This window comes from Pundamilia nyererei, unplaced genomic scaffold, assembly GCF_000239375.1.
Source record: "Pundamilia nyererei isolate P.nyererei 1_Seehausen unplaced genomic scaffold, PunNye1.0 scaffold00011, whole genome shotgun sequence".
Classification (NCBI taxonomy): domain Eukaryota; kingdom Metazoa; phylum Chordata; class Actinopteri; order Cichliformes; family Cichlidae; genus Pundamilia; species Pundamilia nyererei.
The window spans coordinates 4,228,765-4,249,169 of NW_005187412.1; the positions used below are offsets into that span (position 1 = coordinate 4,228,765).

Here is a 20,405-nt window from a genome sequence, read left to right on the forward strand (position 1 = left end):
TTTGTTCTATTTTGAAACTTAAACGCTTTAGCGGCTGCCTTTTGTGTAGTTTGCAATATTTGCCTTTATTTATCTGAAAAAGTCTTATGTTCCTTAAGTACATCTACCCTGTTGAACTTATTATGGGAAATAAATATTTAAATAAAAACAAGCTGCTGATTATTTCACATTTTACTTATGAGCAACGGCACATTTAAATCTTACAAATATAGTTATTTGGCTTATATCGTGATAGATATCGTTATCGCCTGAAATGGAAAAAACATATCGTGATATGAAAAAATCTCATATCGCCCAGCTCTAGTTGTATCATATGAATAATGATTACTTTCTCCTGTGTGCATCTTTAAAGCACTTCCAAACATTTCTAACGTTGATCTGACAGAACCCTGAGCAGGTTGATGACGACTTCCTACCGAGAGCAGCAGAGTGAAGCGAGATCAGGCACTCACCTTGAGTATCGTCGCTTTGCCTCCTTTTGTGACTTTCTTGAGGGTTTCTGTCACTTGAGCCTTCGATGGCTTTTTGTTCTCCTCTGTTTTATTGGCCTCTTTAAGTTTCTGTTTCTTTTCCTTCTCTTTGATCTTCAATCGCTTAACCTTCTTTTTGTTGCGCCTCTCACGTTTCTTGTCTGTTGATGTCTTCTCTGTCGCTCCCAGCAAATCTCCCGCTTTGTTCTTCTCCTTTGGTTGGAGGAGAGGATTGTTAGACAAAATCCTCATATGAAAATAATGGACTTCTGTACATGGATTGAAGACTAACCTTGATTTCTTCTGGTGCGAGTAGCGTAGCATCACTAGTGCTGACAGGAGCCACCTCCTCCATTGTAATGGATGGCAAATTAGACACCACTTTGACCTCAGGAACGGGCTATGGACAAAAGCAAACATTTTACCTTTCACAGTACAGCACTGTGTAAATATACATTCAGTTTATCCAACGATAATTACAGCTTAAATTAAAGACTACAATCACGTTGGGACAGGTTTTTAAAGAACCATGCACCTGAGAAACTGCAGACTATCTAGTTTTAGTCACTGCTAGCAGGAAAAACTCACCGGCTTAGGTGTGAAGTGGAAGTTGGAAAGAGCATCTAACTTTAGGAAGAGTGTGTCCATAAGCTTCTGAATTTCTACATGGGCTGGGTTCTCCTCCTCCTCCTCCGTTTTTTGCTGAAATTACAAAAGATGATAATAATAATACAATGAATATTTGAGGAAATGCTTCATATGTGTCAAAGTTCTAATGAAAACAAGAAAAAAAGTCAAACCTGATTCTGCTTGAGATATTCTTGCTCATAGATTTCTGCTAAACTCTGCTTGCTCTTCTCATGGTCCAACGTGAGCCTCTTCTTGTACTCAAACACCTCCTCCTTAGGCTTCTCTTTGCGAACCACGTCATCGAAAGCCTTCCAGAAACACAAGTATAAGTAACTAGGTTATTCATTATAATAATATAAAAAATGAATAATAATAATAATAAAAAAATGCTGGTTACTGTTACTAACTTGGTCTTTAATTCTCTGTTTGATGATGTCTTCCAGCTGTAGTGTAGTTTCTTCTGTGATTGCAGGAGCTAAAAAAACAAATGAGAAATTTTACTCTATGATTTGACATAATAAGGCTGCTATTAATTATTCAAACTAAAGCATGCACAAACAGAGTGGGAGTTTGGGAGGTGCTGGGTGGTCACTAACCCGTCCTGGACGTCTGCTCAAACGCCACGTCTTCCTCCAGCATGCTGTTTTCAGGACGGGTCTGTGCAGTTACTTCTCCGGACAGCTGCCAGGGTTTCTCTGCTAAAGCTGCTTTCTCTAGCTCTTCAATCTTCTGGGACATCTGCAGGTTACAGCAAATGCAGGATTGCACAGTCACCAACAGTGAACTAAAAATCAGCCCTGTTGGGTCAATGTTGGGTACCCATGATCTGTGCTCCTTCAGGTACAGGTGAGACATTCAATCGAAGGAGGCAGGTAAGGAGTTAAACTAATCTCCACTCTGAAGCAACTACCAACAAGAGTGAAGGACGCTGTTCACTAATGTGATACGTTGGGAAATTTACACTATAGGATCACCTATAGTGCAAGAATCTGAAATTTATGATTTCAAAACAAATAAACAAACAAACAAAAAGTGGTATCAGCACTCCGGCAGATTTAAAGAGTGTACTCACACAAAGCAATCAGTATCGTGCCTGAACCCCCAAATTCTAGTTCATTCGTCAAGTGTGATCGCTGCTCCCCACTGTTTAGTTCAACTCAGGCCTGATACAGATGGATGCAACTACTACATCATCATTCACTGGTTTCTGAACTGATACCTCGAAATGAGAGTTTTCACCCTTGCCATCTCTGTATTTTAAAACCAGATGAGATGAGGGGTGGATCTGACTGTGAAACCACAAGTAAATCGCCTAATAAGCTGTCAATCACAAGCCAATGAGCATAACCTGGATAATTCTCCTTTCTGACAAACACAATGACCAAAATTAATCAGCAAAGTGTTTACAGAGGTTCATTTACTTGTAGACTTGAATAGCATTTTAAGTCTTTCTGCAACCACAACTATGCCACCTGGGGGCCATTCAAAAGAATGCAAGTTTAATGGGGCCTTTTAAATACATCTATAACACATGTGAGAGGACACATGCATCCTAGAATTATGAACTGTGCTCTACAAGAGCACTTTTAAGAGTTTTAAGTGCATGAAAGAGCAAGCACGATACAAGACAACCACACTTAGTGTGAGCACACCCTCAGTCCTCTTGTGATTTAACACTTTATTTTGCTTTTTATTATTCTGGAGGGCTTACAGCTGCATCCTCTTAAGTCAAACAGGGATAAATTGGAATCAAATTAAAAAACTTGCTCCAACTTGCTGTGTTGGATATGTTAATCAAACCAGAGACATCTAAAACCTCGTTTCAGTTGCATTTCATTTACCTTTTCTTGCCGTTTCTCAAATGATGATTTTGCTTCAGACTTGGCTGAGCCTTTGGCTTTTCCTCCCAAAATGTCCTCCACATCCTCTCCCTCGCTGTCTTCATCATCCGAGAGATTAAAGGTCACTTTCTTATGAGACGACCTAGACTGACCCCTCTCCTCTTCCCTGCCAAAGTGCAGACACGAACATGGTGAAATTGACTTCTCCCACACATAACTGCACGTTTTATCATTTTTGATTGCACTTACTCATCATCACCCTCCTCTTCGCCATCATAGTCGTCATCTATTACTTCTTCACCTTCCTCCTGGCTTTCATCCACGCTGTCATCCTCTCCATCTGATGGGTCGTCTGTTTTAGCGGGTTCGCTGTCCACGGCGTCAAAGAAGTCCTTGTACTTGAGATTCCTGGAGCTCTTCACCTGTCGGTATAAAGAACAATCAACATATTTGCTGTAGTTTGAACTATTGGGAGGCAAAAAAAATGAGTGGAAAATGTGTGATAAGTTACATACAGTATTTTTCTTTTGCTTTTTGGTGGAAATGATTTGCTCTAGGTCAAGATCATCATCCTCATCTGAGGGCAGATCCTGAAAATAGTCTACGTCATCTTCATCCTCCTTTCCCTCGCGCTTGTCCATATCATCCAAAAATGCCTCCATCTCTGACAGTTTAAAGAACTTATCATCAACCTCAGAGGGCACCACTTTTGCTTTGGATGCCTTCCTTCCTGTATCCTTCTTCTGTTTCTCTTTTTTCTCCAGAGCATCCACATCAAAATCCAAATCAGAGTCATCCTCTGTGTTATCGTCTTCCTCCACAGCCATTTTCTTTGTCTGTCTCGGTGGTTCCAATTCTTGTTCCTCCTCCTCTTCTTCTTCATCGTCATCATTATCTGCTGATGCTCCTTCTTCTTCTTGACCACTCTCTTCCTGCTCCTCTTCCTCCAGCACAGTTAACGTCTCATCTGCCAAAGCTTCGTCTATGGCGTTTTTAAAGTGTTTCAGTACGGCTTTGTTCTGCAGCTCTAGCTCCTGCCAAATCTGTTCTTCATCAAAATTTTCCACAACCAGCTGAGCTAGCGGGCTTCCTGTATAATGTCCAGGTTCCTGAGCTTTGTGGAGGTCATACAGAGTCTTAGTGATGGAGGTAAAGTCTGTTGCCACTTCATCTTGAAGGCTGCAAAGATGAAAAGACACAGAATTAGTCGGGTATGTCTTATGATGCAATATTGGGGGGGAAATTTGTTGTTGTTGTTTTTATTAAATAACTGAATTGGATGAAAGTCTGTGGTTTATTTGTTAATGTGTTGGTACAAAAACAAAACCACTACATTTCATCCATACATCTTCTACCGCTTATCTGGGTTCAGGTCGCAGGGGCAGCAGTCTAATCAGAGAAGACTTCCCTCACCACCTCTTGCAGCTTATCCAGATGGGTGCAATCACATCCGTGACCTCGTTCTTTCGGTCACTGCCCAGAGCTCGTGACCATAAGTGAGGGCAGGAATGTAAATCGATCGGTAATCCAAACTTCATTTTTAGGCTCAGCTCTCTCTTCACCACAACAAACCGACAGACTATCCGCATCACTGCTGATGCCGCTTCAATCCATCTGCCAGTCTCCTCCTCCCCTCATTCATGCTTAAACTCTTCCACTTGGGGCAGCAACTTGCCCCATGGGACTGTTTCATCCTTCAAATTATTGATTTAGTTGCCATGGGATGATGTGGCCTGTGGTTTTGGGCTGGCTCTAAGATCACTACTATACCACATACAGTCTAGAAGTGCACGTTTTGCCACTTTTCAGCAATTTTCTTCTCTTGTTTCAGTAGCTCAGAATGAAGTGAAAATTTGATACAGAAAATCATATTTTTAATGACTGCAGCAGTAGCATTCGACATAAATTACTACAGTTGCCACTCCAAAAAGCAATGAAATGCCACAATTTGGGATTGATTAACAATTTTCCTGTATTACGCCGACTTTTGGGCTCCTCAAGAAAAAGCTGTGCTCTGTGTGTGTGTGTGTGTGTGTGTGTGTGTGTGTGTGTGTGTGTGTGTGAGTGATCCAGGCCTCCCACACCAAAACAGCATTGTGCTTATTTGTTAAACTGCTTAAGCAGCTCCAGCACCAAGAGCTCAGGCCTTTTTTGACTACTGGGCTTTGAGATGTGCCGTCTATGGCAAACCTGTGGAATCAGTCCTGTTCTGTTGGGAAAAACTTCCCTGTCTGATTGTGGAAATTCAGTAGGGCTTCTCCACCATTTTATTCATACAAGTTGTCTCCCGTTTGGTGAGGGGTCTTAACCCCCATTTGAAATACGGTAACACAGACTTGTGTGCACAAATGCATATACCGTACTAGATATTTACTTCATTCAAGACATTTGAAGTTTTACATTTTCTAACAGGTGTGGACTTTCTGAGTCTAAATCAGGATTGACAAACATGATATGCAATGAATAAACATCTGGTGTGTCACAGCAGTTGGTAGTCTAACACACGTCAGTTATTACAAGCACATCATCTTTGTTTTCTTTTCTTTATTTTTTTTTACGTAGCTCTACAGACAGCTTACAGTAATGACCTAACTTTTATTTTATGAGCATAAATGTTACTGCAGTTGGATACGCTCATACCATGAAGATCTGTTTAAAGGTGTAGCAATCCCCAAATGCGTGAGCCAGCTGATTTTAGGAACATAAAGCGACTAAATGTTTCTACATGAAGCAAAAAGGAGAAACTCGCCTAATCATTTACATCTTACCAAAACCTCGACGTATAAACGTGTTGTCAGGTAAATGTGTTAATGCTGTGCTAACGCTACAGTTAGCTTCAGCTAGCTGGAGCGAATTTATAAAAATATTTAACAGCTTCTTCAAAAGATTTAAAAAAAATTACTCAACGCAAACAACAAACACTTACCCGAGGAAGTTTTCTGGCTGTGCTGTGTTGGCATTTATTTTCTTTACACACTCTTCCAGAACACCGAGCACATCTCCACTAGCCATGATTGTCCCCACATGTGTGGCTGTCTGTGTCGCACGTAAACAGGCTCACCGAGAAACCGCTCTGTACCTGCCACTTGGTTCCGGGGAACGAACATGGCGTCCGCCGTGCTGAAGGTTGCAGGTCTGTGTCAACAATTATTCAGCTTCGAAATTTTCGCTATTAAGTTCACTGTTCTGCAAACGATAAACGATGATACTAAGCTTCGTTATAGTGAGCTGTAATTTTTTTCGGAAGCTCAAACGAGCCCGCAAAGTTGACGAACATAAGCAATGTTTACGTTACATCATGAACCAGAAGCACTCAAAAAGCGCAAACCTCCGCCAAGGCAGCTCACTCTGTATACAGTATTTACTTTTAAGGGAGTAGTATTGTATTTTCTCTATATTCAGTTATTTTCTTTGTTCTTTTCAAATATACTTTAGGAAGTTTGTAGTGCAGCAAAAAGGCTTTTGTTATTTGCCGCGTTGAAACTCATTTGAATATAGTTGGCATAATTTTGAGCATAATTTTTTATGTGGATATAGTACATGTGTAGCATTTATTTCAGTGGTTCCTAAAATGTTTAGCAATACATGTCAGGTGAAAAAAGTCTTTGATCAAACTAGTTTTTGCTTTTGTTTTCCAATAAAATAGCTCCACATAGCGTTGTTATCACCTCTCAATCAATTCAGTCTATCAGGCTATCAATTGATCAATCATTTGACCTTGAAGGTGACACATTTGAAATCTTTACAATCTGCTTTCTCCATGTTTACAATACACAGGACAATCATAAGAATTATAGTTTCTAAGTTACAAAGCTTTTTGTGAATTTGTGACCAATAAATCATTACGCTGACCTTGGTGGATGTAAGCCAAGTTAACATGACCCCACGCTATACCCCTACAAAGTTTTATCATTCACTTCAAGCTGTTGCGTTTACAGACAGAGATGCTTGGCCAAGGTACCTATTAACTTCCTAACTACTAACTTAAGCCAAAGCCATACCATGAAGTAACTTCACACTGGAGCATTTTATTCCAAGATTTTTGTATGGTAAGGAGATGTGTGTAAAATTATATGGGTACTGTTATTTACTCTCTGAAACACAGGGTTGACCTAATAACCTAATTATATGTATATGTTCAGTACATAAACAGCAGGTTTCCCAGACAGGGATTAAGCCTTGTCTGAGACTAGGAGAAGAATTCAAAGAAGATTATGGCCTGGGAAACAAAAGATTGCTCTTATAGTAATAAAACAAAGATTATTGATATGTACTCCTGATACTTCAGCTTTAAAATAAAAAAACTAAGTATCATCAGTAAAAAACTATGTCTTCATAAGGTATTATTTTATGTTCAGTATGAGCACTTTACTTTAAAAAGTCGTCTTTAAGGAATTGCCCTGTCGATTGGTCGTAGGAGGAAGGGAAGCCTAATCATTTTAATTTGAAAAGTCTTTCTTTCACAAATTAGTGTTATTCATGTTTACATTAAGTCAGCAAGCATCAAACAGAACACCAAACGGTAAAGATTGGTCTATTTATTATTTATATGATCTAAAACCAACAGTCAGTCACACAAAAGAGAACAGATTTGGGAGTGCAGGAAGCATAGGCTTTAAATATCATTAATGTAACTCGGGACTTGGTCCAGAATATACAGCATACATCAAAGCTACTCGAGTAGAAACAACAAACACAGCTGATCTCTTTGTATTTTAATTTCATATTTAGCGGCAGGTGTTTCCAGATGCTCTCACGTCGCGCTCCGGAGGGCACATTCAACAACGGTGCCCCTCCATCAGGGTGTTCCCGCGTCTCTGTGGAAGCTGGGCAGGCTTAACCACATCGCCATCGCTGTCCCCGACATGGAGAAGGCCACGGCGCTGTATCGGGACGTGCTGGGGGCCACGGTGAGTGAGAAGGTGCCCCTGCCCGATCATGGTGTCTACACTGTGTTCGTGGAGCTCGGCAACACCAAGCTGGAGCTGCTCCATCCTCTCGGAGAGAAGAGCCCCATCTCGGGCTTCTTGTTGAAAAACAAGTCAGGAGGAATGCATCACATTTGTATCGAGGTGAGACGGCGATGACAGGGGAGAGCTTTTATTACATTTTTGCATGGCTCTGCTTCATTTATCTGTTCACGTGACCCCAAATTCACGAGACTGAATTCAGAATTTGTTCATTTTCGTACTTCCTCTTGTCTACGTCTACGGTGACGTGTATATAATGAATGAGTGTACTGGTTTAAAGCATTAGTTGCACTAGTGTTTTATGAGACAATCCTTGCCTTCTGGTTCATATTCATTTTCCTTTTGCTCTGAGGATGTGCTGCAGCAAAATCTTTCTCTCATGTTTTATGAGGATTGTGAGTCAGAATGGCCCAAAGAAAACATGCTTTCCTTCAGACTGTGACATGGTATTTATAAGAAACTGTTGTGTTGCATTTGTTATGTGAATCGGTGTAGTAGTATGGCTATTTGGTACATATAAATACATATGATATGACCTGGGATGACCACACGATTATCTTTGCTTGTGTTTTTATTTTAAGATCTACTCTGAATTTACAAATACCCATCATAAGGTAATAATTTAAAAGACGGAAACTAACAAATTAATCTAAAAATGAACATCTTCAAACACTAAAAACTGAAAAATAATTGTCATCACTGACCATGAGAATGGCCTAATGTAATATTATGAATTTACTAAATTACATAAAGTAAAATAACTTTAAAAAAAAAAAGCAGTTCAGCTTTTGCAGAAATCATAATTACTACGTGTATCGAAGCTTAAAAAGTATTTAGGAATAATTATCTAGGGCCTGTGTGAGTGTAGTAGAGTTTGTTGTTAGTGTTATGTGTTCATGTCAGACAACAAATGTCAGTGTTGTTGTTGGTCCTATAAATCCAGTAACAGCTTGTCCCAAATTATGTGACTCAGCACGGGGGGCCTGTGCGTTAGTTTGCAGTGTTATGAGAGTTGACACTCAGTTGTGATCATTTTTAACCCTAATGATAACAAGTGAATTGAACAATAATGTTTTGTTCCCCCTATGACTGCAGGTAGACGACATTAGTGCTGCGATAGCCGACCTAAAAACCAAGAACATCAGAATGCTTTCGGCGGAGCCGCGGATAGGTGCTCACGGCAAACCGGTCATGTTTCTCCATCCTAAAGACTGTGACGGTGTGCTGGTGGAGCTTGAAGAAGCGTGAAACATCACATCCTGCTGTTGACTGAGAGTTTTCCAGGCAGTTTGATGATCAGAGTGATAGCGGGGATTGTTCCTTATAGCACTTCTGCTTTTGGAAAAACAGTTCTTTGTATGGAATAAAGTTTTATGTGGTACATTAACATGTGATGTATTAGTATGCGGTGTGTTGTTCTAACAGCTTCCCCTAAAGTGTTTGTGATAGAAATTTGATATTTCCCATATCTGCTAATTTGTGACATACAGTAAATGGTGGCTTTCTTAGATACAGCACTGTGTTGGACTTCCTCTTGGGTTCAGAGCATGAATTCAACAAGGTGCTGGAATCATTCGTCACAGATTTTGGTCCATATTGACATGATAGCATTTTTTTGTCAGCTCATCCACAACGTCAATCTCTCATTCCACCACATCCAAAAGGTGCTCTGTTGGACTGAGATCTGGATGGTGACTCTGGAGGCCATTTGAGTACAGTCAGCTCACTGTCATGTTCAAGAAAACAATTTGCGATAATTTGAGCTTCGCGACATGTAAGATATCCTGCTGTAAGCAGCCATCAGACGATGGCACACTGGTGTTTAAAAGATGCTCAATTGGTAAAAAGAGTCCCAATAAAATCGCTCCATCACTGTTACAAAACCAGCAGTCTGAACAACTAATACTGACCCTACCATCTAAATACTGAAGCAGAAATTGAAAGGCAATGTTTTTCCAGTTTTGGTGAGCCTGTGAATTGCAGCCTTAGCACTCTGGTCATTCTTCTTTGAACTCTTGCATTAGGACTTTTTTCACCCACAGAAAATTCTTAAAGCATTCATAGTTAAAGGATTTGTTGTAATGTAAATATCCAGACTTTACTTAACTTCACTAGTAGACAGAAGTGCATTTACAAAGTATGTAAGAGGAAAATGCTAAGATAAAATTAGCACCTAAATAAATAGAGAACACAGACTATCAATATCAACGTCTATGAAGACAATTATGCTTTTAAAGAAAAGAGAGCTTGAGAGAAAATTGAGTAGATCAACTCCTGAAAATCTCAGACCACCACATCTAACACCAACAACCATATTATGTTTAAAGTCATTGACGCTCAGTTTGAACCTCAGGTCATCTTGACGATGTCTACATAAGTTGCTGCCACGTGATTGGCTGGTAAGATTTACAGTAGGAAGCAGCTGAACAGGTTTTCCTGATAAATTGCACAATGGGTGCATATAAAGTAGGATAGCTTCAGGTGGGAGTAAGTTTGATTTTCTCACTAACATGAATTCACTTTTGCATTTTGACTGACATGGTTTAAATTGGACTACTCTGATGCATTGATTACTGTTTAATCCCTTTAAATTTTGAACAAGTTCTGAATAAAATATGTTGATAATATATTTTTAAATGCAAATCAAGCCATAAAAAAATAAATCTTAAGTTTGTTTTAGGTGAAGCCCAAATACTTTCATTTCATTTAGGCTAATTAACACATTTCCCTGGCATACATTATCCTGCATTTAGTAACTTGCAGTTTTTTTCCCCATTATGGCGGCTTGTAAGGCATTCTTCCACCTTGCTGACACCTTTACTCTTGCCATCAACGCTGTTGTTAGTCTTGCTGGCTGTAACTCACCACTGGAGGGAGTCACAATTAATACCAGAGCGCACAGTCTGTATCCTTGGAAGAAAACATGCGACTGCAAAACAGAGGGAACTGCTGATGACGCAGATAGACTCTCGGACATTTCATCTTGATTTCCTGTACAAGCTTTGCTCAAGCTGGAAATCCCCAGATTAGTTTCGTAAACTTTGAGGAGAAAAAAAATAAATAAATACTGAGGGAGCTTGAGAACGTACATTTGAAAAACTTGGACAACAAACTGCCAATTAGTATAACATCAAGGTGCTTATTTGGGATTTCTGGTGGGTACGTTTCAGGAGAATTGAGGCTCTCTGAAAACTGTTTACGTTCAGCTAAACTGACTATTTTGCTTGTTTATGCTAAAACAAGAATTGCTGCCAGACTTTAAACTACCAGTTGCTGAAAATTTAAAACGGACCTGACATTTGTGCCATTTAGCTCCAACGTGTGTGAATTTTTATCTGAAGGCAATCAGCTGCAGTTTATTTTCTCTGGAGAAGGAACTGAAACAGATTGATGTTTGGTGTAGGCAGGTTTTTTTTTTTTTGCACTTTTACCATCACAGAAACATGAAAGACAAAAAACTGTTCAGAATCCAGAGGGTTGGTTTATTTGGTCGGAGTAACACCTCCAGGCTTTAAAATACAGCAAATATGTAGCAATTACGAGCGTTTCTAATTGTAGAGAGACATGCAAGATATAGGGAGGGTTTGAACAAACTCACAGGGGCTTCTAATAATAACATGAGTAATAACTTTAAAGGTCTAACCAGCAACATGCAGATGGCTTTTCATTTTGAAGCAAGATACAAATACACATAAGCTGTAGTAAATGTGGTGTGAGAGATTTAGCTGCTCTCTTTGCCAAGAGTGTGTTTGTCAAACAGGTACTCCGCCATGCCATTCTGGGGAGCGCCCATGCGGCGCAGATTAGTCACCCAGTCAGCCAGCTCTTTGATGGACTTCACCTGCTCATCCAGGTAGTGATTCTCAATGAAGTCGCACATCTGAAAGAGACAGTTTCGTTTAATAAGACGACACCAAAACAAAAACAAACAAAAAAACCAAGAAAGGAGAGACATCTCCTGCATTATACGTACACTTTAAAAATAAATGTCATACAGGCCACATCAGAGTCACCTATGTTTTTATATTACACAAAAAATAAAATTGATTTCCAGATTTGCAGGTGTACAACCAATCAGCATGCCTTACGTGTGTTCACAATTTAATTTTGGTGTTCCTTCTCACTGCACTTTGCTGTGTGACATACACACCATATTTTAGTACTCACATGTGGGTCATTGTGTTCAGAGCAGAGTTTGTGCAAATCCAGCAGTGACTGGTTCACGCTCTTCTCGAGCTGCAGGGCACATTCAAGAGCCTCGACACCGCTGCCCCACTCATCCCTGTCTGGCTTCTGCAATTAAAGCATCATAAAAAAAACAAAACCCAAAAACAAGTGAGACATTTATTAATGAAAGATAAACGTTCACCAACCTGACCTAAAAAACAAGCTTCCTGAATATGTAAAGCAGATTTGCAGTTTAACGTTTCACTCGAGTTCTGGCGGTCATGTTTGCATGCCCGAAAGCGATAAGAGACTCTGCACGCCCACGCCCTTGGTATCTCTCTGTCCCTATGTGAAGCTTAAGATAGCCCAGAACAATCTCACACTCAGCCAGAAGTTAACATAAGTTACAGTCCATTTGTTTTCACAAATCTCATACCTTGACGTCTTGGAGGAAGATCCTTCCACCCCTCTGGTTCTGCAGTTTCATTAGCTTCTCAGCGTGCTCACGCTCCTCATGCGACTGATGATGGAAAAACTTGGCAAAGTTGTGCAATGCCTGGTCATCACGATCAAAGTAGTAGGACTGTAAGGAAGAACGTTTGTAAACTTTAGGTAAGGTTTTTAAAATCTACCTGCCAAAACCATTACAAACAAAAAGGACTTGTCATACAGAGGACAGAAACCATAGTTGCCTGCCTGTTCTTTATACATACTCAAAGGAACTTCAACCTTTTTTTTTTTTTTTTATTCAATACCTAAACATTAATATCCCCTCAGTTTAAAAACCTCCCTTATATTTGACTAATCCTGTTTAAAAAGCAGCTTGCTCTGATAGTGGGTTATTTATTTATCCATTTTAAATGGCAGTAGGCTGCTTCAACACCTCCGAAACAACTTCCCCTGCCTTTTTCTCAGCTAAATGGCTGTACCTGGACAGAAACCAAGCACAGCACTTATACCACATAGCAGCCTAGTTAAAAGGAATTAAAATCACTTCTTGATTATAAATAAAATCTACTCACACTTCCCTTTTCTCTGAGCACGATTACCCGAATGTCACCAGATGTTACAGACTGGTACTTTCCACTGAGCTGTCCTTCAATAACCCTTTTTAATCTGACCGTGCACCATGGATTGCTCTTACCATAGACAAGTAGACATAGGAGGCATACAGCTCCAGGTTGATCTGCCTGTTGACTGCAGCCTCGCAGTCCTGGTGGAAGTTCTGTCTGACCTGGGAACTCATGGTTCTGAAACATAAAAATCACAATTATATCAGTAACTATTTGCAAAGGTGATTAGAGTAGGACGAGTTCAAGAGCAGTGAAAAGGTTCTGATTAATTTTTTTTAAATAGGCTCCTTTTACTGTGTTTAAATACATTTCTGGGGTTTGGCCCACGAACCTCAGACAATAGCTCGACTTATAAGTGTCACACCTCATAACAGCTGCGTAATACTGATTGTGTTGCTCAGTATTTTTGATGTTTGACGAACGTTATTCTTTCATCAAACAGTATCACTGGGCTAGGCCATGTACGTTACGTAAGGCAAAAATCAGAAGAAAAAAAGTTTCATGAAAACATCTGCTAAACTTTGCACTCTTTACCATTAAAACAGGCCTTAACAATTACATAAGTCACAACGCAAAGTATGAATCTGGTTAAAGCTCGACTTGTTTAAATAAAGTAAATATTTATTTAGTACGATGTGTTTGAAGGAAGCCACACATGGCGCTGAAAACACTGCGCAAAGCTTGGGCAGCCAAATGCGTACAGGCCCACACTGACTGCGACCTGAAGCGGATAAATCGAACCAGTATTATCAAATTACAAAGCCAATGTCAGCCTGGAATCTATAATCAAACATAACGATAAGAAAATAAAACATAGGGAACGTTTCCTTACCAAATTTCAGTGGCGTGGAGAGGAGGTCGAAGCAGTGCGTTGTTAGCAAAACAAAGAGTTAGCTTCCGAGCTAGGTGGTTTTCAAGGCTGACTAAGCTAGCTAATGTTTCAAGTTTAAATTCACTCGATGTATCGGAGCGACTGGTCCCGTGCTGTATAAAGACAGTTGAAAGGTTGCCGTTCAAGCACTGTTGAAGCAGGTAACCTTCACTGTCCGCTAACGAGAAACACGACTAAATGTTTCGACTCAGGCGCCTGTAGATTAGCACTTAGTGACGTCACCTGGCGGGGGTGTGGGAGGGGCCAAGAGGCAGAACATCAGAGCACGTACCCCAGTGTTAGTGAGCCTATTTGACTTTATTTTGTTTAATTTCAAAATATCCTTTTCAGCATTTTCATTCACATGTGAACAAAGTCAACTTAGATAATACTAACTGGTAATACTAATATTAGTAATAATACTAACTAGTTCGTACGTCTTTGGTCCTGTTTGTGGTTTGTAACAAGATCTGCTGACTCACCTTTGATCACGTGGAATGATTCATCTATTTTTTTTTTTTTTTACTATGTCATTAAAACATTCCAGAAAATTGGAGGTTAAGAAACAGTCTCATGATCACTTACCAGAACATGACTAACAAGTTCATTATGACACCCTGTACAGGAGTTGCCTTGGTAAAAATCCATAGCGTAGGCTTGTGTCATTACCAAGGCAAGGTTTCCCAAAGGGGCAACCAGCTCTCCCTAGGGTTGTTTTTGTTTGTTTCTTCACTTTTTGTTTTTAATGAGAGAAAAAAATAAACACTACTTGCACATACTAAGTATTGTATTTGTTGGAGCATTGTGTGTAGGTTTCCTCACTTAGATGCCAACAAACTGGGATCTAGAGTACACTCACAATTTCTAGTACAAGTTTGGACCAGCTAAACTCTTCATCGCCTAGATTTAACAAGGTGCTATAAACACTCCTCAGAGATTTTGGTTCATATTGATGTGACAGCATCACACACTCGCTCCATGATGTACATTTCCTGACCCACCACACCCCAAAGGTGCTCTACTGGATTGAGATCTAGTGTCCATGGAGATCATTTGTGTAGTGAACTTATTGTCATCTTCAAAAAAAACAGTTTGGGATGATTCAAGCTTTGTGACATGGCACATTATTCTGCTGGAAGTAGCTATCCACAAATAAGTGCATTGTAGTCACAAATGGATGGACATGGTCAATAACAGTACTCAGGTGGGCTGTGGTGTTTAAATAATGCCCAGTTGATATTAAGGGGCTCAAAGCATGGTGAAAAATATCCCCACATCTTTTCACCACTACCGCTAGTCTGAACCACTGATCCAAGACAGTATGGATCAGTATTTTCATCTTGTTTACACCAAATTCTGATCAGGATTCTGAATGTGGGAGCAGAAATTTAGACTCATGAGATCAACATTTATCCAGTCTTTTGTTGTACAATTTTGGTGAGTTTGTGTGAATTGTAGCCTCCGTTTCCCATTCTTTGCAGATAAGAGTAGCACACAGTGTGGTCGTCCGCTGTGTAACTGCTTCAGGTTTTGTGTATCCAGTGTTATGCTCTTTTGCACACCTTTGTTGTAATGAGTGGTTATTTCGGTAACTGTTGTTTTCCAGAGTTTGAAGCAAGTCTGGCAATTCTCCTCTGACATCAACAAGGCTTTTCATCCAGAGAAACTGCATAATTTCTCCTTTTCATACTCTGTAAACCCTAGAAATGTTTGTGTGGGAAAATCCCAATAGATCAGCAGTTTCTGAAACACTCAGACCAGCCTATCTGACACCAGCAACCACGTTCAGAGTCACTTGAATCATCTTTCTTCCCCCATTGTGATGCTAGCTTGGTTTGAACTGGTTTGAACTAGCAAGTCATTGTGACCATCCTTAAAAACCTACTTGCACTGAGCCGCTGCGGTGTGATTGGCTGATTTTAGGTATTTACATTATCAAGCTGTTGAACAGGTGCACCCAACAAATTGTCCACTGAGTGTATGTTTGCTTGGAACCCATTTCTAAAGTTTGGAGGTTGTTTGAATTTTTTTTAATGTATCTAACTTGAAAAATAAACACGGACAAGATGTTTCGGTTAAAATATTGGCACAGATCATAAAAAAGAACAAATGTGCTGTAATTGTTTTTAAATTAAAATTTTAAAGCTTTTTACAAGGAAGCAAATATTTCAGCATTTGATCTTTAGTTTTCAGCAGGAACGAATCCATATTTGAGCCAAATCTTTCTAGGGAGCTCTCTGTCTCTTTTAAACAAGAGCCAAATATAGGGCAATGTCCTAATATGTGGGACAAGGGTTCAAGGTATAAAAATGCTGTTAAGCTCCACGTGAAGCAGGACACCTTGTCACCCTAGATACTTGGAAGAGGCATTCAGTATAACTCCCAGTCAATAAAAACAACATGTGATGTTTGGTCCCATATAATGAGAGAAAATCGCTCTTGATACTGGACGCCTGCGCGGTTTATACTGTGGTGAATAATTTACATTCTGGGTGTTGACCTTTACACGCTGATAATATATGCTTTCAGGAGTGTTTGTTTTAATTTTATTATTGCTTCTAACACGTTGCTTATTACACCTGAGCTGTTTTGTAAAACCGTTTGTTCCCTGCACTGCAAAACAGTCTTCTTACTTGTTAAATATGTATTTTATAAAACATTAAGATGTATGCGAATATTTACTAATGTGTAAAGTTGTCATAGCGACAGGCTGCCGACACTCAATCGGCGAAGCGTTTATCGTTTACACAACTGTCTTATTTACCTTTACGCTATGCAATTGAAGCAGCAGCATCCTTTCTTTTCTTCAAAACTAATACTTCTTTTTTTGCAACTTTGCTTTTTCCCCTCTGAGGCTCACTGCTGCTGACGCACAGAGGACTACGTGCAGCTTCAGCCGTGCCGGCAGCAGTTCGCAGTCACGTGACACTTTGTCCCTAGCTGTTAATAATTTAAGTGTTAGCCTCACAGGTGTCAAGTGTGGATATCTGTGTCTAAGCTCGTGGATAATTCAAACCGCTGAACAAAAGCCCAAAAATGAAGGATCTGGTGTCGTCTGCTTTAGCGCTCAAAGGCTCCACAGCGCCATCTACTGAACACTGGGCTCAATCCCATCAGCCAGAGCCTTTTCAGTTTTTTTTTCTCCATTAAACTGAATAAAATCACATACACGAACAAAGAATAGGCCCGATCAGGTCAAATTACACAAACCCCCCACACACACAAGTTTTAAAGTAAAGAGAAAAGCTGCATAAGAGGGATTTTGTAAAAACTTTATTGATCAGTTCAAGGAGTTTAATCGAAAAGGCCGAATCCCATGTCGTCATCGGACTCCTCAGACTCTTCCTTCTTCTCCTCTTTCTTCTCCTCAGCTGAAAAACAAAAAGCACTTGACATCACGTCCTGCTGTCATCACCATGACACAGCAACCTGCTCACGTGGTTGCCTAATATAACGGTTGTTTTAAAATTTATTTAAATGCAACTGATTTTTATTTTGGAATTTCCCAGTTTTTGTTGAGCGTTTCTTACACGCTGCTGTATTAATATGAAAACAAAAGAAGCCTCTTTTCTAAAACCATTCAACTTAAAACCGTAGAATAAATTAAAATGCCTGCACTGTATTTACCCAGTATAGTGCGGATTTTGTGTGGATTAACTTGTGTAGATGCATCTTTCATGTCAACAGATCATTATTTGGCTCCATGTAGTCGTACAAACATACAAGGTGAAGGCAAAATCACAAAGTGGCAAATATGATTGATGGTGCCAAACAAGGTGCTAAGCTGCAATGCTCACCTGCAGCAGGAGCTGCGGCTCCGCCCGAGCCAGCAGCTGCAGAGCTGGCAACGGCTACGGCACCACCTGCTGGCATGCTGGCCAGCTTACCGTAACCTGAGGAGACACGAGTTGGCAGACATGAAGCACAAGTGATAACATCGACACTCAGCAGTCAGAAACAAGACAGAGGTCAGAAACGGCCCGTTATCATTACATGTGGTCTGACTTTACACATCTGATTAAATACAACTTTTTTCTTATCTTATATTCAAATCGATTCACTTTGTCCAGTGAGATATCATGCCCTGTGGGTTTATAGAAACTATGGCAAGAAAACTCATTATCACAGCAAATGCACCATGACACACTCAGGAAATATTTTATTTCAGCCCACAAATAGGGTGCAAGATCAGCTATCACGAAGACCCAAATAAGAAAATGAAATATTGATGTTTTGCAACTTGCACTCACACCATCCCAACTGTATTTTAGGATTGTTTTTGCATTACAAGTATCACTTGCTGCATGCACCAGTAGCACTGATATTAACCTTTAACACTGTGCCACTTTTCTGCCCACCTGCAGTACTCTACATTATGACGTTTATATTTCATTCCGTTGTTCTTCGCTGTATCTTTTTTAGTAGTAGTTTAGTAATGAGTTCTTTTTTTAGTCTTTTAAACTTGCTACTGGGTTTCTGTTTTTTACTCCTATTGCACTGTGTGTAAGATGACTAATAAAAATTAATTAAGAAGTATAATTTGTGCATACAATAAGTAATTTGTCTACACACAATACCCTTATGAACCATTTTCAATGAACAAATTCTCCAGTATAACTGTGGTCCATACACAGTGTGCCATCCTCCATTACGGAGGAATCCAGCATTGAGAGCTTAGTTCACTCATATTTTTAATAACTCTTTTTTTTTAACCGTTAAATCTGTTTTCCCTGTGCGTCAAATGAGTTTATCACTAGTCACAGTATCCAACATCATAAACTAGTTCAGACCCCTGCAGGGAGTCCATGTCAGTATTAAAATACTGCCTGAAGCCATTTAATTATAAACTTTCATCCAAACAAAATTGTAAACCAAAATTAATCATGGTCTCACACACACATAAATGAAACTGTGGGAAACTCACCTGTGGTAATAACGTCATTCACGTTCTTGCCCTTCAGCTCACTGATAACCTGTTGAGAGAGAAAGATAGACGCAATTATAAACATAACCTAAAGGTAGGAACCAGCTGCCGGGAAAAACTGAAGCCACAACAGTAATAAAACACAAAGAGGAGCAGGTGGCTGTGTACCTTGTCGAGGCGTGTGTCATCGGTTTCAATGCCAACGCTCTCCAGGATCTTCTTGATGTCCTTGGCACCAGGGTTTTCATTGCCACCGAGGGCAGCCAGCAGGTAAGCAGCAACGTAACGCATCCTGAAACACCAAGTTTACTGGAAACATTAGTAACCATGCGGGATGTTTTTATGGACACAGGAAAATGAGTTATGTCTAAAGTTCAGACAATCTGTTTTTGCATTAACAAAAGTGGAAACACAACAACTCATACAAACATGTTAATTTTTCTTCATTATCAGCATATGCTAAAACAGTATATGCTAAATTTTTATATAAAAATCAAAGCCTGGAGAAAGTTATGATATGCCTCAAAAGCTCAATCTCTGATTTTTATGTGAAAATGTTACAGTTTATAAGAAATATATGGCTTCACCACAGCAGGGGAATATTAAATGCTGTCCCTGTTAGTGCATCATTTAACAAAAACAAACAAACAAACATCAAAAGACGTGGGGTCCGTTTTTTCCTGGGTTTAGACAGCTACAGGACTGTGATCCCAACGCATTTCTAAGTTATTACGGCGATTTTCAGTAAAACAGAAGTTCGCTGCTTTACTTTACAGCCGATACCCATCGTCCACTCATCTAAAAACTACATATTTCCGAATATTGAATATGCTTCTACTAAAATACTGTTTTCTCTACATCTATAAATCCTCAGAAATGCGACAATGTGGGAAAACACGGCATAATTTTAACACCCATGCGGCTCTCCGCTACCATTAGCCAACCTAGCGTAAGCTCCGGGAGCCAAAGAAAGGAATTAATGTTGGCTAACCGCTCTTTAATATTATTAAAATGCCTGGGCTGAAAGTGTACATGCTTATCTGGGTGGCTCAGTTATTTTCTCAGTGTTTAATACGTTATTTACGTTTTAAAACCAAACTTACTTGAGCTAGATAGGAGAGCGCGTGTTCACTCTGAGGTTAGCACGGACAGAAAGGAAGTTACGTCACCGGAAAAAAGCAAAGTAGCCTTTCTTCTTCGTAAGAGCATTAAAAGTAAGCAGGAACCGAGGCGAGGCCTGCTGCTCAGGAGTGTGTTTGCAACCTCGGTGTAAAAACTTTACCTAACGCGAAATATTACACAAAAAATACATTCTTCTTCTTCTTCTTCTTCTTCTTGGATTGGATTGGATCTTGGATTCACCGTGGATTGAATATCTGCCTTAGTTTCACTTTATGTCTTGCATCCTCCTCTGGTATACCAATCCTCTCCATGTCCTCCATCTCTCACTCTATGAATC

At 39.8% G+C, this 20,405-nt stretch overlaps 4 protein-coding genes across 4 annotated transcripts in view; 1 reads left to right on the top strand and 3 right to left on the bottom strand.

The window, feature by feature from the left end:
* The window catches only part of mphosph10 (M-phase phosphoprotein 10 (U3 small nucleolar ribonucleoprotein)), an 8,844-nt gene extending 2,811 nt beyond the window's left edge, over nucleotides 1-6,033 (bottom strand). The window contains exons 1-10 of the mRNA XM_005724254.2: nucleotides 5,868-6,033; nucleotides 3,457-4,120; nucleotides 3,191-3,363; nucleotides 2,942-3,107; nucleotides 1,697-1,838; nucleotides 1,508-1,575; nucleotides 1,271-1,408; nucleotides 1,059-1,172; nucleotides 763-870; nucleotides 453-683 (exon numbers count right to left, since the gene is read on the bottom strand). Coding sequence (XP_005724311.1) covers nucleotides 453-683; nucleotides 763-870; nucleotides 1,059-1,172; nucleotides 1,271-1,408; nucleotides 1,508-1,575; nucleotides 1,697-1,838; nucleotides 2,942-3,107; nucleotides 3,191-3,363; nucleotides 3,457-4,120; nucleotides 5,868-5,953 — 1,890 coding nt within the window. The 5' untranslated portion in view covers nucleotides 5,954-6,033. The remainder of the gene's footprint in view (nucleotides 1-452; nucleotides 684-762; nucleotides 871-1,058; nucleotides 1,173-1,270; nucleotides 1,409-1,507; nucleotides 1,576-1,696; nucleotides 1,839-2,941; nucleotides 3,108-3,190; nucleotides 3,364-3,456; nucleotides 4,121-5,867) is intronic.
* On the top strand, nucleotides 6,016-9,298 carry mcee (methylmalonyl CoA epimerase). The gene is made up of 3 exons (XM_005724253.2): nucleotides 6,016-6,074; nucleotides 7,673-8,013; nucleotides 9,007-9,298. The coding sequence occupies exons 1-3, from the start codon at nucleotides 6,047-6,049 to the stop codon at nucleotides 9,157-9,159; spliced, it is 522 nt and encodes a 173-aa protein (XP_005724310.1). The 5' UTR covers nucleotides 6,016-6,046; the 3' UTR covers nucleotides 9,160-9,298.
* Nucleotides 9,299-11,372: 2,074 nt separating this feature from the next.
* Nucleotides 11,373-14,272, bottom strand: fth1a (ferritin, heavy polypeptide 1a). The gene is made up of 5 exons (XM_005724255.2): nucleotides 13,984-14,272; nucleotides 13,223-13,328; nucleotides 12,515-12,661; nucleotides 12,079-12,204; nucleotides 11,373-11,791 (listed from the first exon to the last, which is right to left on the bottom strand). The coding sequence occupies exons 2-5, from the start codon at nucleotides 13,322-13,324 to the stop codon at nucleotides 11,633-11,635; spliced, it is 534 nt and encodes a 177-aa protein (XP_005724312.1). The 5' UTR covers nucleotides 13,325-13,328; nucleotides 13,984-14,272; the 3' UTR covers nucleotides 11,373-11,632.
* Nucleotides 14,273-17,273: 3,001 nt separating this feature from the next.
* On the bottom strand, nucleotides 17,274-20,132 carry rplp2b (ribosomal protein, large P2 b). The gene is made up of 5 exons (XM_005724256.1): nucleotides 20,050-20,132; nucleotides 19,115-19,238; nucleotides 18,947-18,995; nucleotides 17,820-17,915; nucleotides 17,274-17,393 (listed from the first exon to the last, which is right to left on the bottom strand). Exons 2-5 carry the CDS (start codon nucleotides 19,235-19,237, stop codon nucleotides 17,317-17,319), a joined length of 345 nt encoding a protein of 114 aa, XP_005724313.1. The 5' UTR covers nucleotide 19,238; nucleotides 20,050-20,132; the 3' UTR covers nucleotides 17,274-17,316.
* Nucleotides 20,133-20,405: the final 273 nt, after the last annotated feature.

What these genes read in the sequence shown, in the direction of transcription:
- mcee (XM_005724253.2), top strand. Translation starts at nt 6,047, where the DNA reads ATGGCGTCCGCCGTGCTGAAGGTTGCAG. An exon ending in CGCCGTGCTGAAGGTTGCAG is followed by an intron (nt 6,075 to 7,672) that starts GTCTGTGTCAAC and finishes TTTCATATTTAG; the next exon opens with CGGCAGGTGTTTCCAGATGC. An exon ending in TGCATCACATTTGTATCGAG is followed by an intron (nt 8,014 to 9,006) that starts GTGAGACGGCGA and finishes CTATGACTGCAG; the next exon opens with GTAGACGACATTAGTGCTGC.
- fth1a (XM_005724255.2), bottom strand. Translation starts at nt 13,324, where the DNA reads ATGAGTTCCCAGGTCAGACAGAACTTCCACCAGGACTGCGAGGCTGCA. An exon ending in CCTATGTCTACTTGTCTATG is followed by an intron (nt 12,662 to 13,222) that starts GTAAGAGCAATC and finishes TCTTCCTTACAG; the next exon opens with TCCTACTACTTTGATCGTGA. An exon ending in TCTTCCTCCAAGACGTCAAG is followed by an intron (nt 12,205 to 12,514) that starts GTATGAGATTTG and finishes CTTTAATTGCAG; the next exon opens with AAGCCAGACAGGGATGAGTG.
- rplp2b (XM_005724256.1), bottom strand. Translation starts at nt 19,237, where the DNA reads ATGCGTTACGTTGCTGCTTACCTGCTGGCTGCCCTCGGTGGCAATGAA. An exon ending in GAATGACGTTATTACCACAG is followed by an intron (nt 17,916 to 18,946) that starts GTGAGTTTCCCA and finishes GTGTCTCCTCAG; the next exon opens with GTTACGGTAAGCTGGCCAGC. An exon ending in AGCCGCAGCTCCTGCTGCAG is followed by an intron (nt 17,394 to 17,819) that starts GTGAGCATTGCA and finishes TTTGTTTTTCAG; the next exon opens with CTGAGGAGAAGAAAGAGGAG.